The sequence below is a fragment of the Callithrix jacchus genome, chromosome 20 (assembly GCF_049354715.1).
Source record: "Callithrix jacchus isolate 240 chromosome 20, calJac240_pri, whole genome shotgun sequence".
NCBI lineage: Eukaryota > Metazoa > Chordata > Mammalia > Primates > Cebidae > Callithrix > Callithrix jacchus.
Genome location: NC_133521.1, coordinates 8333493 through 8360058, shown reverse-complemented (window position 1 = coordinate 8360058; position 26566 = coordinate 8333493). Strand labels below are relative to the sequence as shown.

Below are 26566 nucleotides of genomic sequence, written 5' to 3'. Positions count from 1 at the left end.
AAAGGTTGCACCTACTTAACAGCAAGCTCGCCCGGAAGCTGCTTCCCTCCTGGATTTTGTAGACACCAGCCAGGGGTGAAACTCCAGCTTTGCCAGAAAAATAGCAGAGCCACACCTGGAGACGGCATCAGGATGCGCAGTGTGTGTCGGGGGCACAGGGGCAGGGGTGGAAGCAGAAATGCGCACTGTTGCTCTAAAGCGGACCACAGGCAGAAGCGCACAAATGATCTAAATGCCCAGCAGTAAGGAATCGATGTAATAAATGATGGTCCAGCCTTATAACAGAAGGCTCGACAGCCATGAAGAACAATACGGTTATACATACTGATATGGAATGATTTCCAATATAAGTTTAAAAGTTACATATTAAGAAAGCAAGGTGCAGAGCCAGATGTATGACATGAATCTTAAGTTTTAAGATTTAAGGGCTGTATCACTTTTTGAGGTACTTGTTGACAGACATGGTCTCCCTCTGTCGCTCAGGCTGAAGTACAGTGGTGGGATCATGGCTCCCAAGAAGCTGGGACTACAGCCACACATTATCATACCTGGCTAGTTCTGTTTTGTTTTTAAACAGATGGGGTCTCGCTATGCTGCCCAGGCTGGCCTCAAACTCCTGGGCTCAAGCAATCCTCCCACTCTGGCCTCTCAAAGTGCTGTGCTTACAAGCATGAGCACTGCACCTGGATTCTACATCACTTATTTATGGTTCTCCACCTTAAATGAATTTTTCAATTAACCTACAAATACCAACGCTTCTTGGTCTTATTGGCCAAGGTAGCTTCTGCTGTCTGTGCAGGGATAAGCAGTGAAAACAGAGCATGGCTGGAAGCATCTTGAGGACCCCATGACAGCAGATGCTTCTCAAGGGGGAAGCTGGGAAGTGGAGGTGGGAGGAGGCTTCCTGTGTACTGCATACCTTTAGTACTGTTTTGGATTTTTTTTTTTTTACCATGCATATGACTTAATTTACAGAAAAGAGAAAGAGGAGGACCGTTTCTGAAGAGCAGAGGCTCTCTTCAAAGGCATAGAACAGACTGGCTCCATAAAAGAGGTGGGAACTTGGAAGGAACAAACCAGACTCCCTGCCCCTTCTGCAGCTGTATACCCTCTGAGCCTCAACCAGCTGGAAAACGTTCCTAAGGATCTGTCATGTGCCAACCAGTGCAAAGGGCCCAAGGATACAAGGGTGAGCCGCAAAGAACCTGCCCTGTGAACTCGGCAATCGGCCGTCTGGCCTCAGTTTCCCCATAGTAATAATTTTGATCCTGGCCATGTTTCCGTGAATATTAAATGCCTGACAAAGCCCTGAGAGGAAGGCTTTGCAAGCCATAAAGCCCTGGGTAAATCCTGGCTGGGAAAAAGCCACCCACTCAGTGTTGCTGCCTCCAGCCCAGCAGGGAGCTTGCCTTCCAATGCCCCAGACCAGAGCCAAGAGGATGAGTCCTCATTCAAGAACCCAGTAGCAGCTGCGGAGCAGAACCTCCAGGGTTAAGAAGGCTAGAAAGGCCCTGATTTGTGACATCAGGAGAAGGGGCTCCAATCCAACCATCTAGAAGGAGGCCCATGATCATTCCCAACCACGTCCATGGCTGCAGCCAGCTGGGGCTGCCCCCACCAAGCCTGAACAAAGCCCATGTTATAAGGACTGGATTCTGGATAGGCCCCAAAGAGGGTTAACCAGGCTTCCTGTGGTGGAGAGTTTTCTGTCCACCACCACCTGCTGTGAATCACTCCTATGCACTCCTCTGACACCTCCCTGCCCACTGAGGATGGAGTTTAGCCTGATACACAGGATCTTCTCCATGCATCCAGGGCTGTGCCATCCAGTGCGGTAGCCACTAGCCTCATGGGGCTATTTAAGTTTACATTTAAATTCATTCAAATAAAATAAATATCTTAAAAGACAGTCAGTGAGTTGCAGTGGTCACATTCTAAGCCATAGGTTCCCAGAGGGGTCAGTGCAGACACAGAACATTTCCATCATCAGAAAGTTCTACTGGTCAGCACAGTCTAGAGGTCCTTTCCACAGCTCCTTCTTCCTTCCCATTCTACTGTGTGGGGGGAGGGCACCTAGCAGCCTTTTAAAGAGAGGTAGGTGTCAATGACTGCCAGGGAGGCTCTAAATCCACTTGCAATTTTAAGTAGTCACAGTTATGGGGACATGGGAGGAGGAGAGAGAATCACAGACAGAGAGCTTGTCATGAGTAAGGACCCAGGCTGGCTTCTCTGTAGGGCCACTCATAGGTCTCACTACTCTACAAATGGGGAGTGCCCCCTCCTCATCCCTCTCCAACTCCTGCACCCTCCCATCACCTTTCCTTCAGGGTCCAGTCAGCCCAGCCCTCACCCAGTACAGAAGGGTTCTAACTCAGGCTTGGGGAACCCGAGGACTCTGCATTTTGAACAGCACCCAAGAAGTTCAAATGTAGGTGGTCCTTGGCCACACCGAGTCTGCCCCAACCCCACATCCCCTCCAGCTGTCGTCTTCTCTCTCCACTCCTTCTGGTAAAGCTTCTCCATGCAGTTTCCTACACATGCTGTTTCCTCATCTGTCATTCACTTTTAAAATATATCAGCTTTTTGAAAAACATAAAAAGTAGCACATGCTCATTTTGTTAAGCCAAACAACCTAAAAATGTACAACATGAAAAGTGAAATTCTCCACTCCTCTGGGAAATAGTCCTTGACAGTGTACTCTTCCAGATCTTTCTCTATGCACCTGCAGATACATAGTGACGCAGGCCGGAATAGGCTTTTGCACACTGTGACAAACAGGACCACAGCCCAGGAATGTTTTGCACTTGCTTTCCTCATTAAGCAGCCTTTCAGTCTCTTTCCTGTCGACAAGAGAGGCCCTTACTCGCTGGGCTTTGACCAGTTGCAGAGAGCTCAATGAGAAGGCCACACCACTGTTATCTTGTCCCCTAGTCAAGGATGTTGGAGCTGTCACAAACTTATCATTCTTCCAAATGCAGCCATCCACATTCCCGTAAGTATGTACTTCTGCTCCCCTGCATATGCTTCTGTCCCTTCGTGAGCCACCCAAGTCTCACCTCTGCTGTCGCTTCACCAAGACAGTTCCTGCCAAACCCAACTGTGACCACCAGGATCCTAACCCAAGGGACACATCTCAGTCCTTTTCTGTAACTCCACTCTCTCTGCAGGAGACCACCTACTCTCTTGTAGACTGTGTGGATGGCCCCCAGTGAATCCCACTTCCTAGTATTTATGCCCTGTGTAGTTCCTTCCCCTAAATCTGGGATGGACCTCTGACTTGCTTTAATGAAGAGAATGTGTTGTTGCTAATTCCAGGCCTAACCCTTAAAAAGACCTGGCAGTTTTCACTTCCGTTCTCTTGGGAAAGACAACCACCATGTAAATCTGATTACCCTGAGACTTCCATACTGTGAGGAAGCCCAAGCTACCTATGAGGCGAGGCCAACTAGAAGAGAACTGAAGCCCCAGACACGTCACCCATTGGAGCTGCTGCAATCAGACCCTTGCAGTTAGAGCCACCCTAACTGTGCCACATGGAGCCATAGCCCTCCCAGGCTCTGCCCAAAGTGCATACTCTTAAGTAAGTTATAAAGTGATTAAGTCACTAAGTTTTGGACTTTTTTTTTTTTTATAGCAGTAGAAATGAAGCCTTCTCCTTTCCTTTAATGCATTTTTGAGAGGAGGAAGCAGAAGGCAGGAGAGGTCACAACAGATACCTCATAGCTAAGCTAGAGGTACCCCCAGGCTTGGGGTTCCCAGCACAGCACTCTGTCCATCTCCTGACAACTCAGCCATGTCTTTCTTTCTCCTGGGATAAGCTGCTGCTGTTGGCTTCTCAGGGGAGAAGCCATGGGGCCCCCCATGGGACTACTCATCCTCTTCACTCCCTAAGCAAAGGGAGTGAGCCAACAGCAAGCACGCACAGCAGCCCTGGGAGCACTGACCCAGACCCAAAAGTCAACAAACCAAACAGCTCGGAAAGCACAGAGAGGTCAGGAAACTTGCCCTAGGTTACACTGCTAGTGAGAAGTAGAGCAAGGGACCAAAGCCAGGCATTCAGGCTCAGGGCCTGTACCAGCGACCCACACCAGTGCTTTTCTAACACTCTGATGATGACCTATAATAAGAATTATGTTTTATAATGTGCTCTGTGTGTGTGTGTATGTGTGTATGCATGTGTGTGTATATATATTTGTGTGTATATATATATATATATATATGGGTCTGGGTATAGGGGTCTGTGTGTGTGAAGTGTGTGTATACATACTTTTTTAACTAAAACAAAAAATTACACAAAACAATATTTACTCTTAATATATATGATGTTTTCTCATATTTTTACTCTTCTATTTCATTTTTTAAAATGCTGGTCACTAAATTGACATCATGAACCATGACTGGGGCTGTGACATACAGTTGAAAAAAATAAAAATAAAAAACTCGCCTCAACTGATTTAAGATGGCTCTAAAATCACACTGATCTGAATTTCTTGGAGCAAGATTCCACTTCCAAGAAAGTGGCCACGGACAAGGTGGTTGACTTCTTTAAAGCCTCAGTTTCCCTATGGGTAAAATGGGCATAATAATAACAGCTGCCTCATAACGGTGCTCTGATAATCCAGCACTAGGAATGGTGCTTGGCCCGGAGCCTGACACACAGCAGACATGTAACAAGCAGCAGCTATGCTGTTACCACGTCCTCCTCGGGCTGCTGCTCCCGGGCTCAGCACAGGGCTATGCACACAGTGGGCAGCTCATGGGCACACTGAGCCTGCAGCCACTGAGAAGGCAGCCATGTGCCCTGGACCAGCTGAGGCAGTGGGGGCCTGTGGACCTTCCAGGGCAGGGAGCAAGAAGAGAAAGTCCCCAGTGCCCGCTGAAAAGGCAACTTTGTTCCTGGTTTCTAGTAGTTCTCTTCAATCACCTTTTTGCCTTTGAAGGGGAAAAGAGGGTAAAACAACAAAGTCAGGGTCAAAAACTGTCCTGGAACAAGGCTCCCTCTGGAAACCAGGCATGGAATGGGCATGGCACCACAAACCAGCACCCCCAAGCCCACTCAGTGGAGCCACCGCAAGCCAAGGCCTCTGAGTGAGGGGCCCACCAGCCCAGGCAGTCTTCTGAAGTTAGAAAAACATCCTCGGGCCTGAGCCCATTGGGGAAGCTGTGGCCTGAGGGTAGACAGCCCCATCCTGCTAACAGGGTCCTTTTATGCTCTGTCTCTCCCCTCCCCAGGGCCCCAGCTCTATGCTCAAAGCCAGAAGGCTTGGGCAGCCCAGCAGGGCAGCCAATCCGCTCCAGGGTGACATTATTTCTTGTGACTGAGAGGTTCTCCTCCTTACCTCTTCCAACCTGACCAGAAAGCCGGAGTCACAGACACCAGTAACATCTCATGGAAGACTTGCAGTGAGGAGACAAGGCCTCATGACGGGCTGCAACGTACAGCAATACCACCCAGCCCAGCAGGCACTCCCCACTGCTGTACCACATAGTTCTGCCCTAACGTCTCAGAGACCGGAATGTGGTTCCAAGTCAGACACCGAGAAGCGGCTGAAGACTTTCTCTGTGCACCAACCCCGCATGTCTCCTGACCTTCGCACGTCCCATGCCCTCTGCCTGGAATACTTTTAATAAACCTTTCACCACCTAGCTATTTCCTATTTATTCTCTCAGTCTTAACAACTCATGTATCACTCCCTAATCTGAAGTAGAATCCCCGCTTATTCTCCTTCCCCATCCTCTGCCTTCACCGCACTTAGCACACATCCAGGTGACCACTAGCAAACAATACTGGCGAGCTGCGAGAGAAGGGGTGACATCTTCTTCATTCTTAAACTTGCTGAGATGAACCAATTTCCACCCTTAAAACAACTCCATGAGGCAGAAACCATTACTCTACCCAGTCCACAGATGTGAAAACTGAGAATCAGAGATGAGCCATCACTTGGCTCAAGGCCACCTAGCTGGGGAGGGGTTTAGCTGGGACTTGGACCCAGGAAGTCTGACTCTGCAAGTTCTAAGCACACTTCTGGCACCTTCTATGGGCACATGCTGGTCTTCAACATAAAGTCTCCCAGCCCACATCTTTATTTACCCTTCCTGTGCCTCCCACACTGCGCTTCCACCAGACTGAAATGTGCTGTGCACAGCTTCCCAGCCCTGAGCCTTTGCTTGGCCTGCACTCTCTGCCTTGCATGCAGCCTGCGTCCAGCTCTCCCTGGCTGGGCTAGTGACTCTAACTTGCTGGACCTGACTCCTCATCGATGCAATAACGAAATAATTACCTAAGGCAGTTGTGCTGATTCTATAAGAAAATGCATGGGAAGTATGAGGCACGATGTTTAGTGCATCTGATACTCATTCATGTGTCTTATTATCGCTAACATACTGACTTGCTACCACCAGCACCGCCAGTCTTAAAGGTCTAAATCAGCGAACACAATCCAGGGTGCTACAGGCCAGATCCGGCCATGTGAGTCACCCAAAGAAAGCGTTGTCTAAAAATGTCAATTGGTTAACAATTTTTTAAATTGGAAAAATTTCACATAAAACTCCAGACAGATGGATTTTCTTAATGATCAGCCCACGTGGCAACACCAGGACCATATTCCCACATGGCAGTGGTTGGCTGGGGCTGAGTGGCACTACTGCCCCCATGAGGCAGGCTGTGTGTGGTCGGGGGTTGCCGGTACCCACCCCTCTCAGATGTCTCCCACTGAGTCTGCAGCATTCATTATTACAACCTCTCTGGCCCCTGTAGGTCCTTAAGTTTCTGACCCCTGATCTCTGTCTTACCATTCTTCAAAGCCCTACTCACATGCCCACCTCCTTCAAAAAATCCTCCCAACCTCCACAGCCCTGTGCTTCCCTTATGGTTTTATAACTTTAACAGTTAACTTGCACTGAGCAAGTAACTCGCTCTTACAAATATTTGTAACTTGCACTTACAAATATTCATGCAAAGATCCCAAGTAAAATATTAACCTGTCAATGAATGTAGTCACATTTAAAAGAGTCATCTATCATGAAAAAGAATTTCAGAGGGCCAAGGTTGCACTGGGAAATCCAGCAATGTAAATTAAGCATACAAATCACACACCACATTAGCGAAGAATGATTGGTTCCATCCACATCCCAGCAGCATGTGACAAAACTCATTATTCCTGATTTTACAAAGTTTAGAAAGCCAGGAGTTGAAGGAAGCGTTCTTAAACAAAAAGTATCATGCTTGGTAGTTATTAAACCAAGTATGAGAGATTCTAACCAATGCAATAAGAGAAGAAAAACAGATGCAAGGCAGTGGGGAGAGTTCAGTTCCACTCTCAGGGAGGTGAGAACTATGTCCTAGGCCTCACAGTTCCCACAACATCCTACGCACAGCACATGGGATGGAGAAAGCAGTCAAATATTTGTGGAATGAATAACACTCCTGATGAGTTCTGATCCCTGTTACATGTTCTCAAAACATCCAGTACTTTTTGGAGGCACATATCACAACTTAAATTGCACAACTTGTTTATGAAAATATTTCTCTTTTCCTACAAGATGGTAAGCTCCATGAAACAAGGCCTTCACTCTAGGTACAGAGCACAGGTGTCCCCGGCCTAAAGCAGGCACTCAATGCCTGCTGCCAGAGACACAGGGGCCAACTCGAGGGTGGGAGGAGGGTGAGGATCTAAACGTACTGAGTACGGTGCTTATTACTGGGGGATGAAATAACCTGCACACCCAACCCCCCAACACCTATATAACAAATTGATATGTGTATCCTAAACCTAAAATAAAAGTTAAAAAATATATATGGCTGAGCACAGTGGCTCGTACCTACAATCCCAGCACTTTGGGAGACCAAGGCTGAAGGACCATTTGAGGCCAGGAGTTCAAGACCAGCCTGGGCAACATAGTGAGTCCCTGTCTCTAAATAAAAACAAAACAAACAAACAAAAAAAACCTACTGCAGATGCATGAATGAATGCACTCCATAGATAGCTGCTAAATTATCATGATTTTATTCTATATCCCAGCTGGAGACTCTGAAGCCCAAAGAAGGGTGAGGGGCAGGGGGCCTTTGGCTGAGGCCCCACCAATGTGAAGCCCTGGTATCCTCTGAAAGGCGTCAGACACACACAAGGCCACACACACACACCACAGCCCATGTGACTCAACAAGTCAGGAAAGCCAAGCCCAGACCCAAGCCTCAGAGCCTTCTAAACAAACACATCCAGGACCCACCCTGGTGGGCCAAGCCGCCACCACTCTGAGGCTGGGGATGACTTCAGTGCAAAGACCTGAGGCTTTCCTCCCGGAGACCCACAACTGATGCCCACACAGCTAAACAGCTCCCTTCTGCCTTCCCAGGAAGCTATCAAAGAATTACTTATGTCTCTGGAAGTGCTTGTTTAGAGAAGGTTCCCCACCCCACCTGGGCTTGGCAGGAGTACAGCATCACCAGGCTGCCCTTTGGGGGTGCTCAGGCTCGCCTCCAGCCCCTGGAGGAGCTCAGCCATCCTTCACGCAGAGAGTCGAAGCCATGAAGCAGCGGGAAGCTTCCCAGGATAAACGGGGCAGGGTGACATCAAAGTCCTCCTTCCAGATTAAACAACTGAGGCCTTCAGCTCTCGCTGGCGTGCCTTCCAGAATATTCTGGGCTCCTGCCTCAGTTCTCCCTCCAATGGAATGGCAGATATTTTGTTTGTGAGAGACTGAATTTTTTCCTTCCTCAGGGAGAGGAGGAGGGGGTGGGGAAGGGAGGTGGGGAGGGAGAAGAAGAGAAAGAATGTCTGTGAGAGACAAGAGCAGCAAAAAGAACACGTGTGAGTGGGCAAGAGAGAGGGAAGGCAGGGAGGCTGCCGGAAGTGCCTGGTTTGGAATCCAAAATGTGATGTGAAAAGTCCAAAAGCATCTAAATCTAAGCATGTTGTGATTCACAGCCACCGAGTGAGGCTGCAGGACCCCCGAGCTAAGAGGATTCCAGGGCACCTGGCTCACCAGTGCCACAGGGGCTGCATATCCCATCTCGGCCCACAGGCACAGAGGCGCTGCAGCTCAGGGGCACCATGAGCTCTCTCTGGGGTTCGCTGTTCACTCCGTCTTGTTCCCTGGTCTCTGAACAACCTCCTTCTTGAGAAGCAATCCCACCCCACAGGTCCCCCGTAAACCTGACAGCTGCGCCTCCAGCCCTATGGCGGACCTCCTCCCCCAGCACGGCAGCAGGACCACCAACCCAAACAGCCCGGGTTGTGCCCCCAAGTGCCTGTCCATGACACAGGGGCAGCACACTGACTGTCCGCCCCGCTCCACCCGACATACCTGTCCAGAGGGACAGACAGGTAACTCAGATGTGCCAAGAGCCACCAACATGCAAGGCTTTCCACAGACAGTGCCGGGAACGACTTCCAGTTCCCACAGGCTCCAGAGCCACTTGGAGGCCACATTCCCTTCTTGATTATCCAGCTTGCAACCTCCCCCTCCATCTTCCAGGGGCAGGGGGAGCCTGGGGCCTCAGTCAGCTCCTCCCCTGCTCCGACTCATTCTTCCTGTCTTTTCTCAGCCACAGTGGCCCATCCTGCCCGCTCTTTCCCAGAGCGCCTCTGCGTGGTCCGAGGAGTGGGCCTGGGTACTCACTGCTGCTTTGCCCCTTTATCAGACCGGAAGTCACAGAGGCCAGGAACCACATATGTCTCTCTTATTCTCCACTGTATCCCCAGAGGCTGGTCCAGTTAGGAACTTATTAATTCATAATTAATAACAAGGCCAAGTGTAGTGGCTCACATCTGTAATCCTAGCACTTTGGGAGGCTGATGTGGGAGAATGGTTTGAGGCCAGGAGTTCAATCCAACCTGGGCAACGAAACAAAACCCCATCTCTACAAAAAAATAAAAATAAATCAGCCGGACACAATGGGGTACACCTGTAGTCCTAGTTACTTGGAAGGCTGAGGCACGGAGATAGCACTGTGAGGCTGCAGTAAGCTATGATGACGCCACTGCACCCCAGCCTGGGTGGCAGAGTGAAACTCTGTCTTTTATAAATAATAATAATAATAAACAATTACTGATAATAATTTATATTAATTCATTAAGCTGAGTGTCTGAAAGAAAAGGCCTAGTTCAACCCTTCCGGCTTCCGGCTCCACACAGTAGGACCTGGGAAAAGATGGAATTTGGAAGCAGGAACTAAAGAGGAGAAGCTGACCAGGGAAGAGGAGCTGGGAAAATGTAGGCAGGGAGGGTGACCCAATCTATCTTGATTTCTTTCTTCATTTTTTGCTGCTGACAGTTCAGGCTTGATGTTTCATGACCTCACGGGGACAGTTTGGTCCCAGAGTATATCTGAACTTCCTTATACAAACAGCAACTGTCGGTTCATCCATCCATCCAGCCAGCCCCCGCTTCCAACATCCCCACTGGGTGAGCAGAGGAAACGTCCCCTGAATTCCAGGACCTTGCAAAACCCTCAGCAGGTACCTCCTGGATTTGATTTTCCTGGGATTTCCTACAAAAACATGAATGTAGAGGATGCTCCTGGGCTCTAGGGAATGGAAGGCACACATAGTCTGGCTGAGGGGCATCTGACCTCCATCCCCAGGAAGAAAACTCTCAAAGTGAAGACAAGACACTCCTCAAAGCCTCTACCAGAGACCACATAACAAAGACTCATTAAAGCACTAAGAAGATGACACCCATGCCTGCCTCCCACCCATCCTGAGGGACCATGGAAAACCAGAAGCCCCCCACCCCCAGCACTCTGCCCAGCCCAAGCTCTCCCAGCCTCTGCTTTCCATCCCCCAGGAGGAAAGACAGTGCCCAGGCAGCTGGCCCTGGTGCCCATGAGCAGAGGGGACCCTCCCTGGAGAACTCGAAAATGCCAGTGAGCAAGGCCCAAACACCTCCACCCTGAGTCTTTCTCCAGCCTTAAAGCAAATCATCTTTTAATCCTGAAACACCAAATATTTAATTTATGCTCTACCTCAAATGTCAAGCCCACCTCCCAGCACATAGCTTTAAAACCACGTAAAGAAGCCTAACACTTTCCATATGAAAAAGACATGGGACCTTTTAATTGTGCCAACTGGTATCATTCAAGGGTAATTCCCCTGGAATCCGGCACTCGGGCAGCAGCTGGGCCAGCCTCCAATCTCATCACCCAACCCCATACATCCTCATGGGCTCCAACTGAGCCTGCACCCTCCTCATCTCCTCCAAATATCAAAATGCACTAATACAAATGCACAAATACCAAAATGCATTTGACTGGTGCACCCAGTCAAGTTACCAAACTGCCTGCAGCCGCCTTTGATCCAGAGCTGGGTTTGCCTGCACCATCACTCTCAGCCTATTTCTTCAGGCAGCTCTGCTATAAAAGAACAAAAGGGCCAGCCCAGGGCGTGGGGAGGAGATTGTTTTAAATCTGGTTGTACGCATTCACAATTGGCCTATACAGAGGCACACAGGTCTTCACCAAGTGCTTCCTACCTGACACCCTGAGTCCATGGCACTATTCAGTCAATCTATTAAGCTTTTTCACTCATCCATTCTATTTTCCACACCCAGTGTTTCCAGTTGGTTTTCTTCTGTAACTGCCTGTTGCTGCTTCATGTTTCCAGCATCCTCCATTATCTCTCTGAGATTACTCTGCTTATTTTGCCTTCTAATTCTGTTTAGCACAGTGTTCTTTGGCGTGTGTGCTGCTCAGTTTATTGCTCCTCTTCCACAGTACTCATGCGCCTCCCATTTCTCATTCCTTTTCTCCTATGAGCCTATATTCCCTTGGACTTGCTCATGTCCCCAGGAAAGGGCAAACGACCAGCCCTTGGCTTGTGTCCCTCCAAGTGAGCCTGTCATGAGAGCGGGGGAGGCAGAGAGCCTCTGGTTCCCTGATCCCAGCACTATCACTCCGTTTGTGGGCCCCCATCTCCACCCCTACAAATGTCTTCAGTCAATCTTCCAGTAGGTTCCCTTCCTTCCCAGGTTCAACAGTTATAATCCCATCATAACCCACCAGGGATGAAAATATTATTACACCCATTTTGTAGATGAGCTAATTAAGGTGTACAAAAGTAAAACTGTTCGCACAGGTGACAAATAACTAGGACAGAGCCTGACCTCATTTATTTCTGTATTTTGAAGGGCAGGCTTCATTTAATGCCAGCATGCTCGCCCTCTCACGTCTCAGGACCCCGCATGCAATTTGGACCCATCTGGGACATTTCCCAAGTTCCTCAGACCCTGTCAGGAAGGAGGACAAATATGGGTCATTCCTGCTTCTGCCTGCCCCACGACTGGCTCATCTCAAAGCACCCCCTCTCTGGGAGGAGTTTAGAATGCAGCACCCTTCAGGTGGATGCCCTGGCACAGGGTTTCTCTACACATGACTTCTCCTAGAAAGTGCACCAGAAAGGGAGAAAAACACAGTCCACACCAGCGGGCTGTCAACACTACAAGGTTATGGGAAGGATTAAGATAATGTGTGCAAAGTGCTTGACACTTATAGGCACTTAATAAATACTAGTTATCACTGCAGTAACAATAATACTAGTTGGATGAGCCACAGCGTCTCCAGACAGTTACGTGACAGGCCAGGTAAAGGACTGGAGGCAGAGACTAGCCCCAAAACGGACCTTGGGCTGGTGGGAGGATCTCTGTCAGCCCTTGGAAACTAGCAGACTTCAGAGCCCACACCCTCCTACATCCTGATGATATCATGGAAGAACCTACCAGCTACCCCTTCGGCGCCAGAGGGACTCGGGGAAATAAACCGAGGGCTGCCCATTGCTGTCCTATTCAATATCTCAGTGCTTCCCAAATATTGGGCACTCCGTTCCCACATTCACAATTTTGATCACTTGTACTTAATATTTTTCTCTGGGTTGACTTCACATTAGACTCTCTTTTAACTTAGCTTCATCCGAAGCAATAATATCTGCAAAATCATGGGTTTGATGTCCTAGTTATCTTTTTCTGGTTAAAAAAAAATAGATAACTATTAAGATTTAACATATTCCTCCAGGTACCACCTGAAACCGCCTGGAGGCCGCCTGCAGCGCTGTTCCACACCCTGGGCTCCCCCTGAAGGTCTGACTCAATATCCCTACCTCTGCAGACACACTGGCTGGGCCATCTGGGCCCAAGGCTGGTGAAAACTCAGGCGTCAGGCATCCTGGTCCCCAGCAGCAAGAACAACTCCCAGGGAGACAGAGGCCAGCCCCCTGCTTAACATCTTTGATGGCTGAGGCCCACCCTCCAACCACCTGACACATGTCACGCCAACGGCTCTGAGCCTCGCATCTTCAAACGTACTTTGAACAAACATTAATGACCTCTCAGTGTTTCTCTGAGAGAGGGGGTGAGGGAGGGAGGGGGACAGGCACCGTCCCATGCTGTCCTCAGAAACCGGGCAACAGAATTCCGTGACTTCACCAAAGCCACACTTAAGCTGGGGCCCCCTCCCCACCCTCCCTCACTTCCCCCAATGGCAACTTTTACTGGCCTGCATTCCTCTCGCTGGGAACACTACTATTTAATTAAAAACGACAGACTTTTGTTTTCCTCTCCCTCTTTCCTCCTCCCTCCCATCCTCCCAGACTGGATGCCAAGGAGACCCACCAAAAACATGCGGGTAACATTTGTTATGGCTTTGAAGATAAAAGTCAATTGAAGCAAGCCCTCGCTGTATTTCAAGTTTTCCCTCTAGCATGGAGCAAGCTGCCTGGCAGTTTAGAAAAAGAAAAAAAAAAAAAAAAAAGTAGGGACTGCAAATAAATGTCATTCTGCAGGAATACTTTGTAAAAATAAACAGGCTGAAAAAACCCAAAACTTGATTAATGGAAATCCACTCAGTTGGCCTCTGTCTGGAGCTGCGAATGCATTTGTTCATGTGGCTAAATTAGATCATTTTCATTGGCCTTTAAATAAATAAGTAGATCAAAAACTAGAAAGAGTGGGGGAAGAAAGGGGGGTTGTAGTTCTGTTTTTAAAGGCCCCCCACCCACTAAGATTTGACCTTTACTAGGGGATAGCAGCTCCAAGTCCAACCCAGCGAACAGAAGACAGAGAAGCCCCCAGTTAAGCAGTAGTGGTAGAGGACAGGGGAGCTTCTCCTAGGCACAGAGGTTACTTCATCCACACAGAGAAACTGACTTTACCCAGAGGCCCACCTTCCGACACCAGCACTGCAAGCTAGCTGCCAAGTCCCACCACCCAAATACACACACATCTGAAGTCTCCACTGGCCTCTCCCCAGCCCATGGACAAGACCAAAGAACTAACCAGACCTGAGACTCAGTCTATTCCCCCTCTAAGTTAAAAAAAAAATTAAATGTCACATCAAAAAGTTGATTCATCCTTTGATCCTGGGCTTGCTCGAGTTCCACGCAGACCGCCTGAAAGCCCTGTGCAGAGTTCCGGAGCTCACAGGACATCTGTGAACGCCAAGTCCCAGGCCAGGAGCTGGGGCTGGACTCATTCCCATCACACTTAGTGCTCCTCCAGGAACTCCAGCCTCGAGATCCATGGGGTGAAGGCTCAGGGCTGTGCCCAGCCCACAGTAGAATGAGGCCCTCTCTGTCATGGGCCAAGTAAGGGGTCTACCACGTCTCAGTCCCCCTCCATCTGCCACCCAGAGAGCCGCCTGCTCTACTGGGGTTCCTGGACAGGTGGCACTGATGAATGCCACAGACAATCAGAACATATTCAGATCCTGGGGCCAGCCACCAGGATCCTCTGCCCTCCACCCAGATACCCCTAATACCCTCACTCTCCCTGGCTCCTACTCCAGCTCCACCTTTGAATGCTGGTGGCAGAAACAAGGTAGAAGTCAGAGCAGGCCCCCAGATCCCTCCAGCACAGAAACGCTTCCTCATCAACCGGATCTTCACCACCTCCCCATCTAGGACCTTTCCCCCAGGCAGCCCGCTGCCTCCAGCTGGGCATTTCAAGGTTCTCCAAGGCATGAGGGCAGAGGGTTGTGCTGGCAGGGCAGGGGGCAGCTGAGAAGAGATGTTTAGACCCAGAAGCTGTGCAGGAAAGTGCTCAAAGTTGGGATGCATGGGTTTAGAGACCCATCTCTGAGCTGAAAGGAAGCGAGGAGGTGGGGCAGGGTGGGGAGCATACCCGGGTGCCTCCGCCTATGGTGCCTGCCAACCGCAGCTGCCGGGGTCCGGAGACGCCGCCCGGGCAGCGCTGCCTCCCGATCCACTCCTCGATGCCCTTCCGAGCCCAGGCGGCGCTCACGGCGAAGCTGTCACCTGGGGTGGGGACGACATGAAACCCCTGAGTCTGGCTCCGGGAGCCAAAAGTTACCCCCACGGAGGGAAGACTGAGGCGCGGTGGAAGGCGAAGGGCCAAGGCATGGGGGAGGCAGTTCACGGGCTGGGGCAGGAGCCAAGAGAGGGACGCGGGTAAGTAAAGGGGGGTTCAGCGAAGCCTAGGAGCGAGGAGCCAGAAGGGGGTGAGAGGAGTGAGCAATACCCCGGGAGGATGGGTTTGGGGATCAGAACAGGAAGCGCTGGCGGCCAGGTCTGCGGAGAGGGCTGGGGGTCAGGAGAGGGGCCGCAGTAGGTGCAAGAGCCAGGATCTCGGGAGAAGGCGCCGGGGGCAGGAAGAGGGGGCAGGGTCCTGCGGGAAGGCGCTCGGAGGGTCAGAAAAGAGAGCGCCATGAGAGCCGAGGGCAGGGGCACAGGAGGGGGAGGGGCTGAGGGTCAGCGGTGGGAGCGCAGGACGGCAGGGAGCGGGTAGGAGGGACAGAGGAGGGGGCGCGAAGGCTGCTCCGGGAGCGGGCTTGCGGTGCAGGTGGCCGGAGATGGGGCTTGGGGGTGGCCCTGGTCATAAGACCTAGCGGGCTGGGCCGTTCGGCCGCGGCCGCGGTGCCCCCCGCGTCCATCCCCGAGGTCTGCGTCCCGCGCGCCCCTACCTTCCGGGCTCTCCCTGCGCTTGCACACGGCGGCTGCAGGCACATCGCGCGGTGGCGGCGGCGGCGGGAGCCGGAAAGAAAGGAAGGGAGAGAGTTAGCGACCGCGGCGGCGGGGGCGGCGAGGGCGGCGGGGCTCGGGGCGGGCGCGTGGGCGGTGGCACTGACCCGGCTTGGAGTGAAGTTTCCCCATGCTGGGGCTGCGGCGGCCGGGGGCGTCCCTAAGCCATGCGCCCAGCCCGCGGGCCTGGCGCCTCGCCTGGCTCTCCTCCTCCCCGAGCAGCCCCCAAGCCGAGCGGAGCCCGAGGCGACGCCGGGACGCGCTCCTGCCGCCGTCGCCGCGGCCAGACTGACGCCCGGGAGCTCGGAGCCCCCAGCCCGCCGCCGCGGCCCGCGCCTCCCCGCGCGCCCATTGGCCGGTGCGGCGCATCAAAGGCGAGGCTGGCTGCGGAGGGGGCGGGGAAGGGGGCGGGGAAGGGGCGGGAAGGGGTGGGGAAGGGGGCGGGGCGCGGGCGGGAGGGGCCGGACACAGGCTGCGCTCCCCGCAGAGGTCTGGGGCCCCGGACAGGGTCCCGGGGGCCGCAGCTGGGGACCCCGCGGGGTGGATCTGTCCAGGAGTCGTACTGGGACAGAACTCCCCGGCCCTCGCTGACTGTACTGTCACTTCCCTCCTCTCCAGGTTCCCTCTAAAACGGCAGGGCGGGACTCAGCGACTCCAATTCACAGGTGGGGAAACTGAGGTCGAGAACCGAGACTTGAGCTGCTCCGGCGCAAGCGTCGGCAGCACTACCTTTTCCCAGCCTTCCCAGGACCATGAGTTTCTGCCTTCTGCAGAAAGTGTTCATTACCCTCCCTGTGCCCCACCCCCCGACCCCCGCACTCGTCTAGTTTCTTATTTGGGAGTCCAGGAGGAGCCCCCAGCGCACACCAGGCCAGTGTGGGCCCAGCTCTCTCCTGGCGGCGACAAGTGTCCAAAGAGCCCCGTTGTCAGCCAGTCTCTCGGATCTCCTTGTCCGGGGGCCCGTGGGTGCCCGCCCGGGTCGGGGCGCGCTGCCAAACTGCGCGGCCCGGAAGGGGGTAACCGCTGGGTCTTTGATCTTTCTTGGTTTCCGCTCCCCGCTGCAGTTCGCCAGACCCAAGGGTTTGTTTGTTTTGTCTGAGGAGGTCTCTGCGGGGAGGTCGCGCGGGGGTGGGGGGACGGTCGACATCAAGGGGTTCTACCCCACCTTTGTGGCTCTCAGAACGCCTGCCCCTTCTGGGGACACTGTGGGTCCAGGTTACTTACGCTCGTCCTGGTAGCTGGCAGCTCGGGCGTGGGAAAAGAAAACCCGGAGCTCAGAGTGAGGAGACCAGCCCCGACTTTTGGAGTGAATTCCCTGCGCAAGGCTCAGTTTTGTGATCTGTAAAATGGAGGCTCCGTTCTGCCCTTTTCGCCCACTCCCTAGAGCAGCAGTACCGCCCAATTGAAATATAATTTGGGCCACATTTGTAATTTTAAATTTTCTAGGCGCTACATCTTTTAAAAGTAAAAACGAAATAGATGAAATATTGATAATGTATTTCGCTTAACTCAATACAGTCAGCCCTCTTTATTCGCAGGTTCCACATCTGCAGCGTCAACCATCTGTAGACTGAAAATATGCAAAAAAGAATAATACAGCAAAAATAAACAATAAACGTTTTAAAACAGTATAGCAACTATTTACATAACATTTACATTGTATTAAGAATTACAAGGAATCTAGAGATGATTTAAAGTATACAGAAGGATGTGTGTAGGCTATATGCAAATACTACTGGACATTTTATATAAGGGACTTGACATCTGGGGATTTGGATATCCTCTGGGATCCTGGAACCAGTCACCAAATATACCAAGAGAGCACCGTATATCCAAATTATTGTAATTTCAAGATCGAATGAGATATTTTACATTCTTTGTTTTGCACTGTCTTAAATTAGTCAGTGTGTATTTTACACTTAAAACACATCTCAAAGACTAGCCATATTGCAAGTGATCATTTGCACTTGGCTAGTGGCTACTGCATTAGGCAGCATCGCTCCAGAAGATCTACATGTCTCAGAGGGACATAAGGAACTTGCAGCCCCCCAGAGTCATGAATCTCTTCATCCAAGTGTCTTACTTTCATCTTCCAAGCTTCCTTTTTTACACACGCTTTTTGGTGGAAATGAAGGCTAATGTTATAAGCAAGTACATTATAATGCTGTTGGTAGGGTGGTTTCATTTGAGGAGCGCTGAACCCACACAAATATACTACTATTGTCGTTTTTATGTTACAATTCTTCATTCAGTACTTCTCATGCACCAGTCCTCATCCTCCGTCATGTATTCTCATCCTCGCAAGCACTCTGAATCAGACTCATACTTGTTCTAGAAAGGAGGGAACCTATTAAACTCAGAGAGGTGAACTCACTTGCCCAAGATCACACAGCTCATCCCTGACCCAATTAGAAACTGAAGTCTAATCTGTTGATTTCATCGCCCATGCTTGTTTTCACTACATTAGGTTGTTCCAACACAGTCCAAAACTAATGTTTCACCACTAGAAAGAGAGTCTCTCATCTGGAAACAAATATGAAGGGCCAGCTATGTAACAAGCATTGTTTTAGGCATTTAAGATACGTCAGTGAGCAAAATAGACAACTGCCACTCTCATGGAACTGCCACTCACCTAGGGGGAAGATAGGCAAGAAACCATAAACGTAATGAATGGGTAAACAGTGTAGTATGTTGTATCAGGGGTAACAGGCCATTTTTCTTTCTTTCCATCCCATAAGGAGCTGGCAGCAAGCAGTTTTGCCCTCTGGGGGACAACTGGCAATGCCTGAAGGCATCTGGTGGGTAGAGGCAAGGGTTGCTACTACACATCCCGCAATGCATAAGATAGCCCCACCACCACCACAAAGAATGATCAAGCCTCAAATGTGGGTAAAGCCGAAGTAAGAACCCCTGAGCTGTAGGAACATAACAAAAGTAGGGCTGAACTGTGGGGTCAGAAGGAGGAAGGCAGGGGTTTGAGCCTCTGAGTCAGAGTGGGAAGCCTCCTTCAGCCCCCTCAAAAGGCAGTGGAAATCGTGTGGGGTTCCTGTTTGCCTTTGTCACCCCTTTCCACCCATACCAGGTGTCTCTAAATCAAAGCAAAACTTGGAGCATTCTTTCTCACAGTGCTTGGAAAGTTGGTTACTTTCTTAAACTGGTCCTGGCTTTCTTCTTTCGTGAGAAACAAGTATCCCCTCTTCCCCCTGGGAATTTCTTTCTACAGTTCAAAAAGAGATAAAAGCAAGAACTAAAACTGCAGTTAGCAGTTTGAGTCTTTGGGGGGAGTAAATCCCAAATGTCCAGCGCAGACACAAAGGCCCCTCCACCTTCACCCTGGCGCTTCCCAGCCCAGCAGGCGCCTAGGACTTCATTGCTATTGGAATCATGACTCCCCTACCCGGGTCTGCGGTGAGAACCAAGAGATGGGCCTTGTGGCAAAATGTTAGCCTGTCCAGGGCTCTGAGAAGCAGGTCCCCAGGGGCCACCAGCATGCTGTCCACCTGGGGTGGCCATTTGGCCTCCGAGGGCTTCCCACCCCACAACTCGCTGTCTTTTTATGTGTTTTAATAATTTATCTGGCCCATTTCTTGGGCTGTATACTTACAGTGACACATCTTTTTCTTTGAAGATTTCCCATCCTTTGGGGGAGGAGAATGGGAAAGGAAGGCAAGGAAGAGATAAGAGAGAGAGATTATAACAGAAACGGGTTTCATGGGGCTTGAGATTTAAAAAGGCTGGTTTAGGTGAAATCTGTCAGACATAGAGCTGGAAGATTTAAAAAAAAAAAAAAACTACATCACCCGGGTTGGCTGCCCCAATGCCTGTCCCCCAGGTTAAGCCATCTGATCTGGCCCGCTTCAAATGCCACTTCCTAAAGGAAGCCCTCCTTGACCTTCCAATCTCAAGGGCTCTTCTCTGCTCTGATTATCCAAGGTTTCCCTGACCCCTCCCATCTCCTTATTTTTTATGAATGAGGCCGTTTCACTCCTGGAGCCAGGAATCCTTGAGGCCAGGGTTCCTGCCTGACTTACATCTCTGAATGCAATGCCAAACACAGCATTGCCTATAGCAGGTGCCATCACACCTGCTGTGGAAGGAGACAAACTCAGTGTGCCCAGCCTTAGCCAGGAGTGTGCTGTGGTCACTAAGGAGGGAGTACTGCCAAGAATAAGATCTGGGATAGACGAAGGAGAAAAATCAGTTCTCAAGTCTCTACTGGTTCCTCCTGGATCCCTGGAGTTGCTTTATTTTATAGTTCCCTGGTGAGTTTTGGCATTGCTAAGGGGCCTGGAAGCCTGGTTTGGGTGAGGAGGGGAAAGTTAGACTACTCTGCATGAGAAAATATCAGGCATTCTGGAGGGAAGGGAAGAGAAAGGTCTCAAAAGAAACAAAGATCACAAGAATAGAGTGACAGTGAGGGCCTAAGACGGCACAGCCAGCAAGGTGGGGAGTGGCCAATTCGCTTTCCGGACAGTGAGCTCTAGCAGGCGATTGGTGGTGCTCTCTCCTTCCTTTGTTGCTCCAAGCCATCAGCAAAATCCTAGCCACTTCCCAGGTTAGTGGCACAGGACAAAATGAAGGAATCAGAAACATGACCCCCACAGGTAATTAATGGGGCCATGGGCAATCTTCAGAGTGGAGACGTCCTGCAGGAGAAAAGATGGGAGCCAGAGGCAGCCAGGAAGCATCAGACCTTGGAGATGACATGGAGGAGGTTGGGCTTCCCCAAGAACCAGGGCTGGGGTCTCCAAGCCACTCTGTTTGGGTACCAAAGGCAAAAAAGAAAAGCACGTGCAAAGGCCCTGAAGTGGGGACTGCCATGGATGTTTTGGAAATAGCAAAAAGGTCCCTGGATTTGGAGCAGAGAGAGGGGTTTGGAAGTAGAGGGGAGAAAATGAGGTTGGAGGTGACTGGGCCAAAAGGCAGCTGCTTGCCTTCGGTCTGGATATTCCTTGAATTGAACTGGATTTTCGTGCCAGCAACTCCTCCCAGGTTCAAGATGTTTTAGCAAGTTTAGAACACAGGCTTCCCGGGTGAGCCTGGAGGAGAGAGAAAGCCAGCCCAACCTCACCATCTCCTTGGCAGGGGCCCTGCTCTCCTCTCAGTCCTGCCTCTCTGCTCTTCTTCACACTGGGCAAAGAGGCTATATTAGTTTGTTCTCACAGTGCTATAAGGACATACCCGAGACTGGGCAATTGATAAAGGAAAGAGATTTAATTGACTCATAGTTCTGAATGGCTGAGGAGGCCTCAGGAAACTTGCAATCATGGCAGAAGGTCTATGTCCTTCTTCACATAGCAGCAGGAGAGAGAGGTGTCAAGCAAAGCGGGGAAAGCCCCTTATAAAACCATCAGATCTTGTGAGAACTCCCTATTACATGAACAGCATGGGGGTAACTGCCCTTATGATTTAATCACCTCCACATGGTCCTGCCCTTGACATGGATCATTACAACTCAAGGTGAGATTTGAGTGGGGACACGGAGCCAAACCATATCAGAAGACTTTCTTTGGCAGTACCAGTCTTTGACTATTCCCAGACTTTGTTTACAAAAGAGAAAAGAAGCCCCGACCTTTTTAAGCCTTTGCTTTTCAGTTACATGCAGCCACCCTCGACCTGACCTCCACACAGCCTCTCCATCTATAAAACAGAAGGAAGTGTTGGGAAGATTTGCATTTCTTATAATGGGTTCCCCCAGCCACTGGTTTGTGAGGTGCTATTATCATGTGAAAGAAAGGAGTCCATGAGAACCTCTGGGCAGCCCTGGCTTAGCCAAAGGAGTGAAGTTCTTTTCTGCAGGACTTGCCAGAGCTTTCATTGAGTAGCCAAGCTTTGTGATTCTCTAAAAGGAGGGCAGCATCATAAGCAGAGTTTCTTAAACTCACCAGACCAGGAAACTGTTTCTAGAAAACAAGTTCGTGGACCATGCTTTGGAAAATGCTGGACAAGATGATGTCCAAGGTTTCTTCCCATCTGAGACTCCAACTACTGACTCCAGGAGCCTAGAGTGATGGAAAGGAAAGCTCAGTGAGGCAAGAGCCAGCATGAAAATGTTCCTTGAAGGAGACCATCAGCAAGGGTTGATGGTGTGCATTTAATGCATTTTGGACATATTTGTCCACTTACAGCCCTCTGTAAGCATTCAGCAATTGAACTCTTACTACGCAAGTGCCTCCCAGTTGGTACACAATTCTTAAGGCCACAGCTCAAGGAGAGCAGGAAAAGGGGTCACTATAGCAAAGGTCAGAGTTGATCTTCCTGTATCACCTGCCTGCCCTTTCAGCTTAGCTTCCTCCTCCTCCTTTTCTTCCATGGCACTGAACACAGCTTCAAGGTGGCCCCTGCCATCATGTTGGTAACACCTGACTCCTTCACTCCTTAGCCACAGCTGATTCGATGCCTGACACATTGGCCCAACTCATCAGGATCTCTTTGCAGAATCTGAATAGAGAGGTCCAGGGCCTGCAGTTCACTTCCTGTTGTTCCAGAGGCTATAGCAGCTTTTTGGGGTCACTGTGGGGTGAGAAATAAGCAGAAAGAAGCAGGAGTAAGAACCATTAGAGAAAAGCAGAGATAATAAACCTTATGGAGAGAGAGACACAGACAGACAGTTTGGTCCCTGACATTGACTGTATGTTCTGACCTTGGATCCCTCCCTTTAAGACTCTTAATCCCCCTTTCTTGAGCTAGGGTCAAATAGCCTAGAGGAGGGCTCCCTGAAATTTAATGTGCTGATGAATTCACTGGGCTCCTGTTGAAATGCAGTGTGAGTGGAGCCTGAGAGTCGTTTCTCATCAGCTCCCAGGTGAGGCTGATGGTACTGGGGTATAGACCACACACACTTTGAGGCTCTAGTTAGTTAAGCCTTGTCAGAAGCAACCAAGGTTATGTAGCTTGCCCCCGCCTCGAATAAGCAGCCTGCTGGAGAGGAGATGGAGAGGTGAAGTCAGAGAGGAGGAAATCAAGAAATAAAGGAGTTTCTCTTTTATTAATCACGTCATTCAATGAAGATTTGTTGGGGGCCTAAGTTACACCAGGCTCTTGTGTCCACGAAACAGACAAAAATGCCTGTCCTCATGAAGTTTACATTCTCGTGGGGGAAGACAATAAATACATAAGGCAGTGAAATATGTGGTGTGTCTATGAGAGAAAAAAAAATCAAGTGAGAAAGAGAAAGAACAAAATATCAGGTGGCCGGGTGCGGTGGCTCACGCCTGTAATCCCAGCACTCTGGAAGGCTGAGCTGGGTGGATCACAAGGTTGGGAGTTTGAGACCAGCCTGAGCAACATGGTAAAACCCCACTTCTACTAAAAATACAAAAAATTAGCCAGGCATGGTGGCACATGCCTGTAATCCTAGCTACTTGGGAGGCTGAGGCAGGAGAATAGCTTGAACCCAGGAGGTGGAGGTTATAGTGAGCCGAGATTGTGCCACTGCACTCCAACCTGGGCAACAGAGTGAGACTCAATCTCAAAAACAAAACAAAACAAAAAAAACAAAACAAAACAAAAAACCAGGACAGGAGCTAAGGATTTTAGATAGAGGGGTCAGAGAGGGTGACCTCTGTGCAAAGACTTGAAAATGAGGAAGAAGCAGATGGAACACCACGTGCAAAGGGCCTAAAGTGGGGACATGCCAGGAATGTTTTAGAAACAGCAAAGAGGCCCCTGGCTCTGGAGAAAAGACAGTGTGATTTGGGAGTAGTAGGGAGAAGATGAGGTTGGAGGTACAGGGCCAGATCGTGAGACCCTTGTAGGTCTCAGCAAAAACTTCAGCTTTCTTGGAGGGAGACAGGAGTTATGAGAAGAGAGTCTCGGCTGAGTGTGGTGACTCATGCCTATAATCCCAGCACTTTGAGAAGCCAGGGTGGAATGATCCCTTGAGGCCAGAATATTGAGACCAGACTGGGTAACATGACAGAGCCCCATCTCTACAGAAAACAATCTTAAAAATTAGCCAAGTATGGTGATGCATGTCTGTAGTCCCAGCTACTGAGGAGGCTGAGGTGGAAGGATCACTTGAGCCCAGGAGGCAGAGGTTGCAGTGAGCTGAGATTGCACCACCGCACTCCAGCCTGGGCAACAGAGTGAGACCCTGTCTCAAAAGAAAAAAAGAGAGAGAGAGAGAGAGAGAGTAACCAGTAACCAGAGCAACTGGACTGCTGGACTGGGAATAAGTGTGGATTCCAGGGCTATAAGGGGGTGCCAGGCCTGAGATGATAGAGACTTAGACCAGGGGATGACAGTGGAGGAGGTAGAAGAAGGTGGACGCTGAACATATTTTGAAATTAAATGTAACATTAGCAAACTTACTGAATGTGGAGTGGGAGAGAAACAGAGAAACTAAGGAAACCACCAAGATTTGGAGACTGAGCAACTCCAAGGATGGAGCTGCCATGAGCTGCAATGAGGAAGCCTGTGGGTGGAGCTGGTCTGCCAGGCAGGGAAGAAGGGGAGCTCCATTTCGCATGTTATTTTGAGAGGCCCGTTGAGTGTCCCAACAGTAGATCAAGTGGGCCGTTGGATCTATGAGCCTGGAGTTCAGAAGCAAGCTGCAGGCTGCAGATGCATGCCCAGGTGTCATAGCATGCAGATGGTGTTGAAAGCTCAACACTCGATGCAATGCCCTAGGGAACGAGTGTGGACAGAGAAGAGAAGAGCGCCAAGGAGAGAGCCCCAGGGTCCTGCAAAGTTGAGAGGTCAGCAAGTGGCCCAGGCTGCAGACACCCATGAATTCTGTCTGCCTCCTGCACATCGAAGCACCATGGCCGCGTCTTGGCTTCCATTCCCCTCCTAAAGAACCCCCTCTTCCTTACCTGCTCGCCACCCCCACTCTCTGCATCCCGAGGCAGGCAGGGTTCCTGGCTCCACATCTGAACTCTCAAAGCACTTCTTTGTTCAAACCAGCCCTAGAGATAAATGAGACAATGTGTGTGAAACGCTTAGGGCATCCAGCCGAGGGGAGCTCAGCAGATGCTAGCTCTCTCTGATGCCTGGTTAGAGCAGCGTCGCCCTCTCTCCCTCTGCTGAGGGCCTGACCCCAAGTTAATCCTCTGTGTGCCTGCCTCCCATCACACTGTGGCTGGCACACAGTAGGGGCTTTTGAAATGCTTTGCTGTAGGCCTGAAGGGCTGAACACACAGGGTCATCCGGCCAGAGGTGACACTGCCCCCATGGCGCCCCCTGGCCTTCCCCAGGACCCCTCCCACATCATTTCATTTCTTCTGACTCTGTGCTCAAGATGAGGTCACTGCCACCTTTTCATTCCAAGAAGCCCTTGCCAGTATCACATCCACCCCCAGCGAGGGCAGGAAGGCAGACGGAGGCTACTGCTAGTGGAGGGGGTGGGCAGCCACTGTTACCCCCTTACTCTGAAACCACACAGGGGTGTTTTCTCCGCAGAACTGAGAATTCTCCATTTGCATCTTCCAACAGAGAGCCGGGGTACATCCTCCACCTGGCGCCTCTTTTAACATCATTTCTGTGGACTTCGCCGGGTGACAAGTATCTTTGTGCTGAGCCCCCCCTCCAGCCCCTCCCGCTCTCCCTGGATTCTAACTCTCTTGCAGGCTTCCGCCTGCACAAAGGGACCATTGAGAGGCAGGCTGTAGGACGCCGCCTTTGATCTGAGGTTCTAATAACGTGTGTATGTTTGCGTCCCAAAACAGGGCAGCAGCCTCGCTGGCTCCTGGAGGTAGGGGGAGAAAGAGAAAGTGGGTAGATCGTTACACCAGAGGCTTGGTGGTGAGCATTGATTAGCACGTTTGGAGGGCACCTCCACAGACTCTCTCTGGCGAGATACACCCGTTCCACAGGCAAAGACACTGGGCATGGTCACTATTCGCCAAACCAAGACCTGTGAGGTCAGTGGGATGGCTCGATGCTCCACAGAGCCAGGGGTCGCAGGTTCACCAGGGGAAGGGCAGGAGTCATAAAGGAGGGGGACTCGGACCAGGTGCATCTGGTGGCAAACTGAGCAGCATATACTCAGCACAAAGGAACAGTGGCTGCTGCACACCAGCTGCCAGCTGCAGGCCCAGGGCTGCTAGATCTTTTGATTTTTCAAGAATAGCTAGAAATCCAGGTTTCTAGGTGAAATCTCCAAATTGTAAAATATTGGCAACTAATTTTAAAAACATGAAGTCATAGTGCAGGCCAAATGAAACACGCGTCTCTGCAGGAATCCAGCCTGTGCCTGCCGTTCCGCCCTCTGCCTGGGTGGACTCGTCCCGGAGAAAATGTGCCCTGGAGGCAGGGAAGGTATCCAGAAGAGAAATCACTCAGACCAGGCTCTCTCCAAGAGGGGAAAACAGGGGTGGGGATGCCAGACTGGGCCCTGCTGGCCCAGTGTTCCCCAAATCCCTGCACTGCCTCCAGCATGATTTCTCTGTTCCCTTAGTAAATGGATGCCTAGTCCCGCGCATGGGCAAGGACAGCGCTGGGCACAGGGGATGCAGGAATGAGTGAGACGGGGCCTCTGCCTGCCCTCAAGTCCAGAAAGGGAGACAGAAGTGTAAGAAACTGAACCCTACCAAGGGCCCATTAGTACCAGGCCCTGTGTAAAGGGCCGTATGCTGTGTGTTCTCTCCTGCTATCCTGACA

The 26566-nt window shown here is 50.7% G+C and overlaps 1 protein-coding gene across 1 annotated transcript in view; it reads right to left on the bottom strand.

Moving 5' to 3' along the window:
* The window catches only part of NKD1 (NKD inhibitor of Wnt signaling pathway 1), an 89212-nt gene extending 72958 nt beyond the window's left edge, over positions 1 to 16254 (bottom strand). Inside the window, exons 1-3 of the mRNA XM_054248734.2 lie at positions 16072 to 16254; positions 15907 to 15939; positions 15108 to 15241 (exon numbers count right to left, since the gene is read on the bottom strand). Of these exons, the coding sequence (XP_054104709.2) occupies positions 15108 to 15241; positions 15907 to 15939; positions 16072 to 16096 (192 nt within the window). The 5' untranslated portion in view covers positions 16097 to 16254. The remainder of the gene's footprint in view (positions 1 to 15107; positions 15242 to 15906; positions 15940 to 16071) is intronic.
* Between the last annotated feature and the right edge of the window lie 10312 nt (positions 16255 to 26566).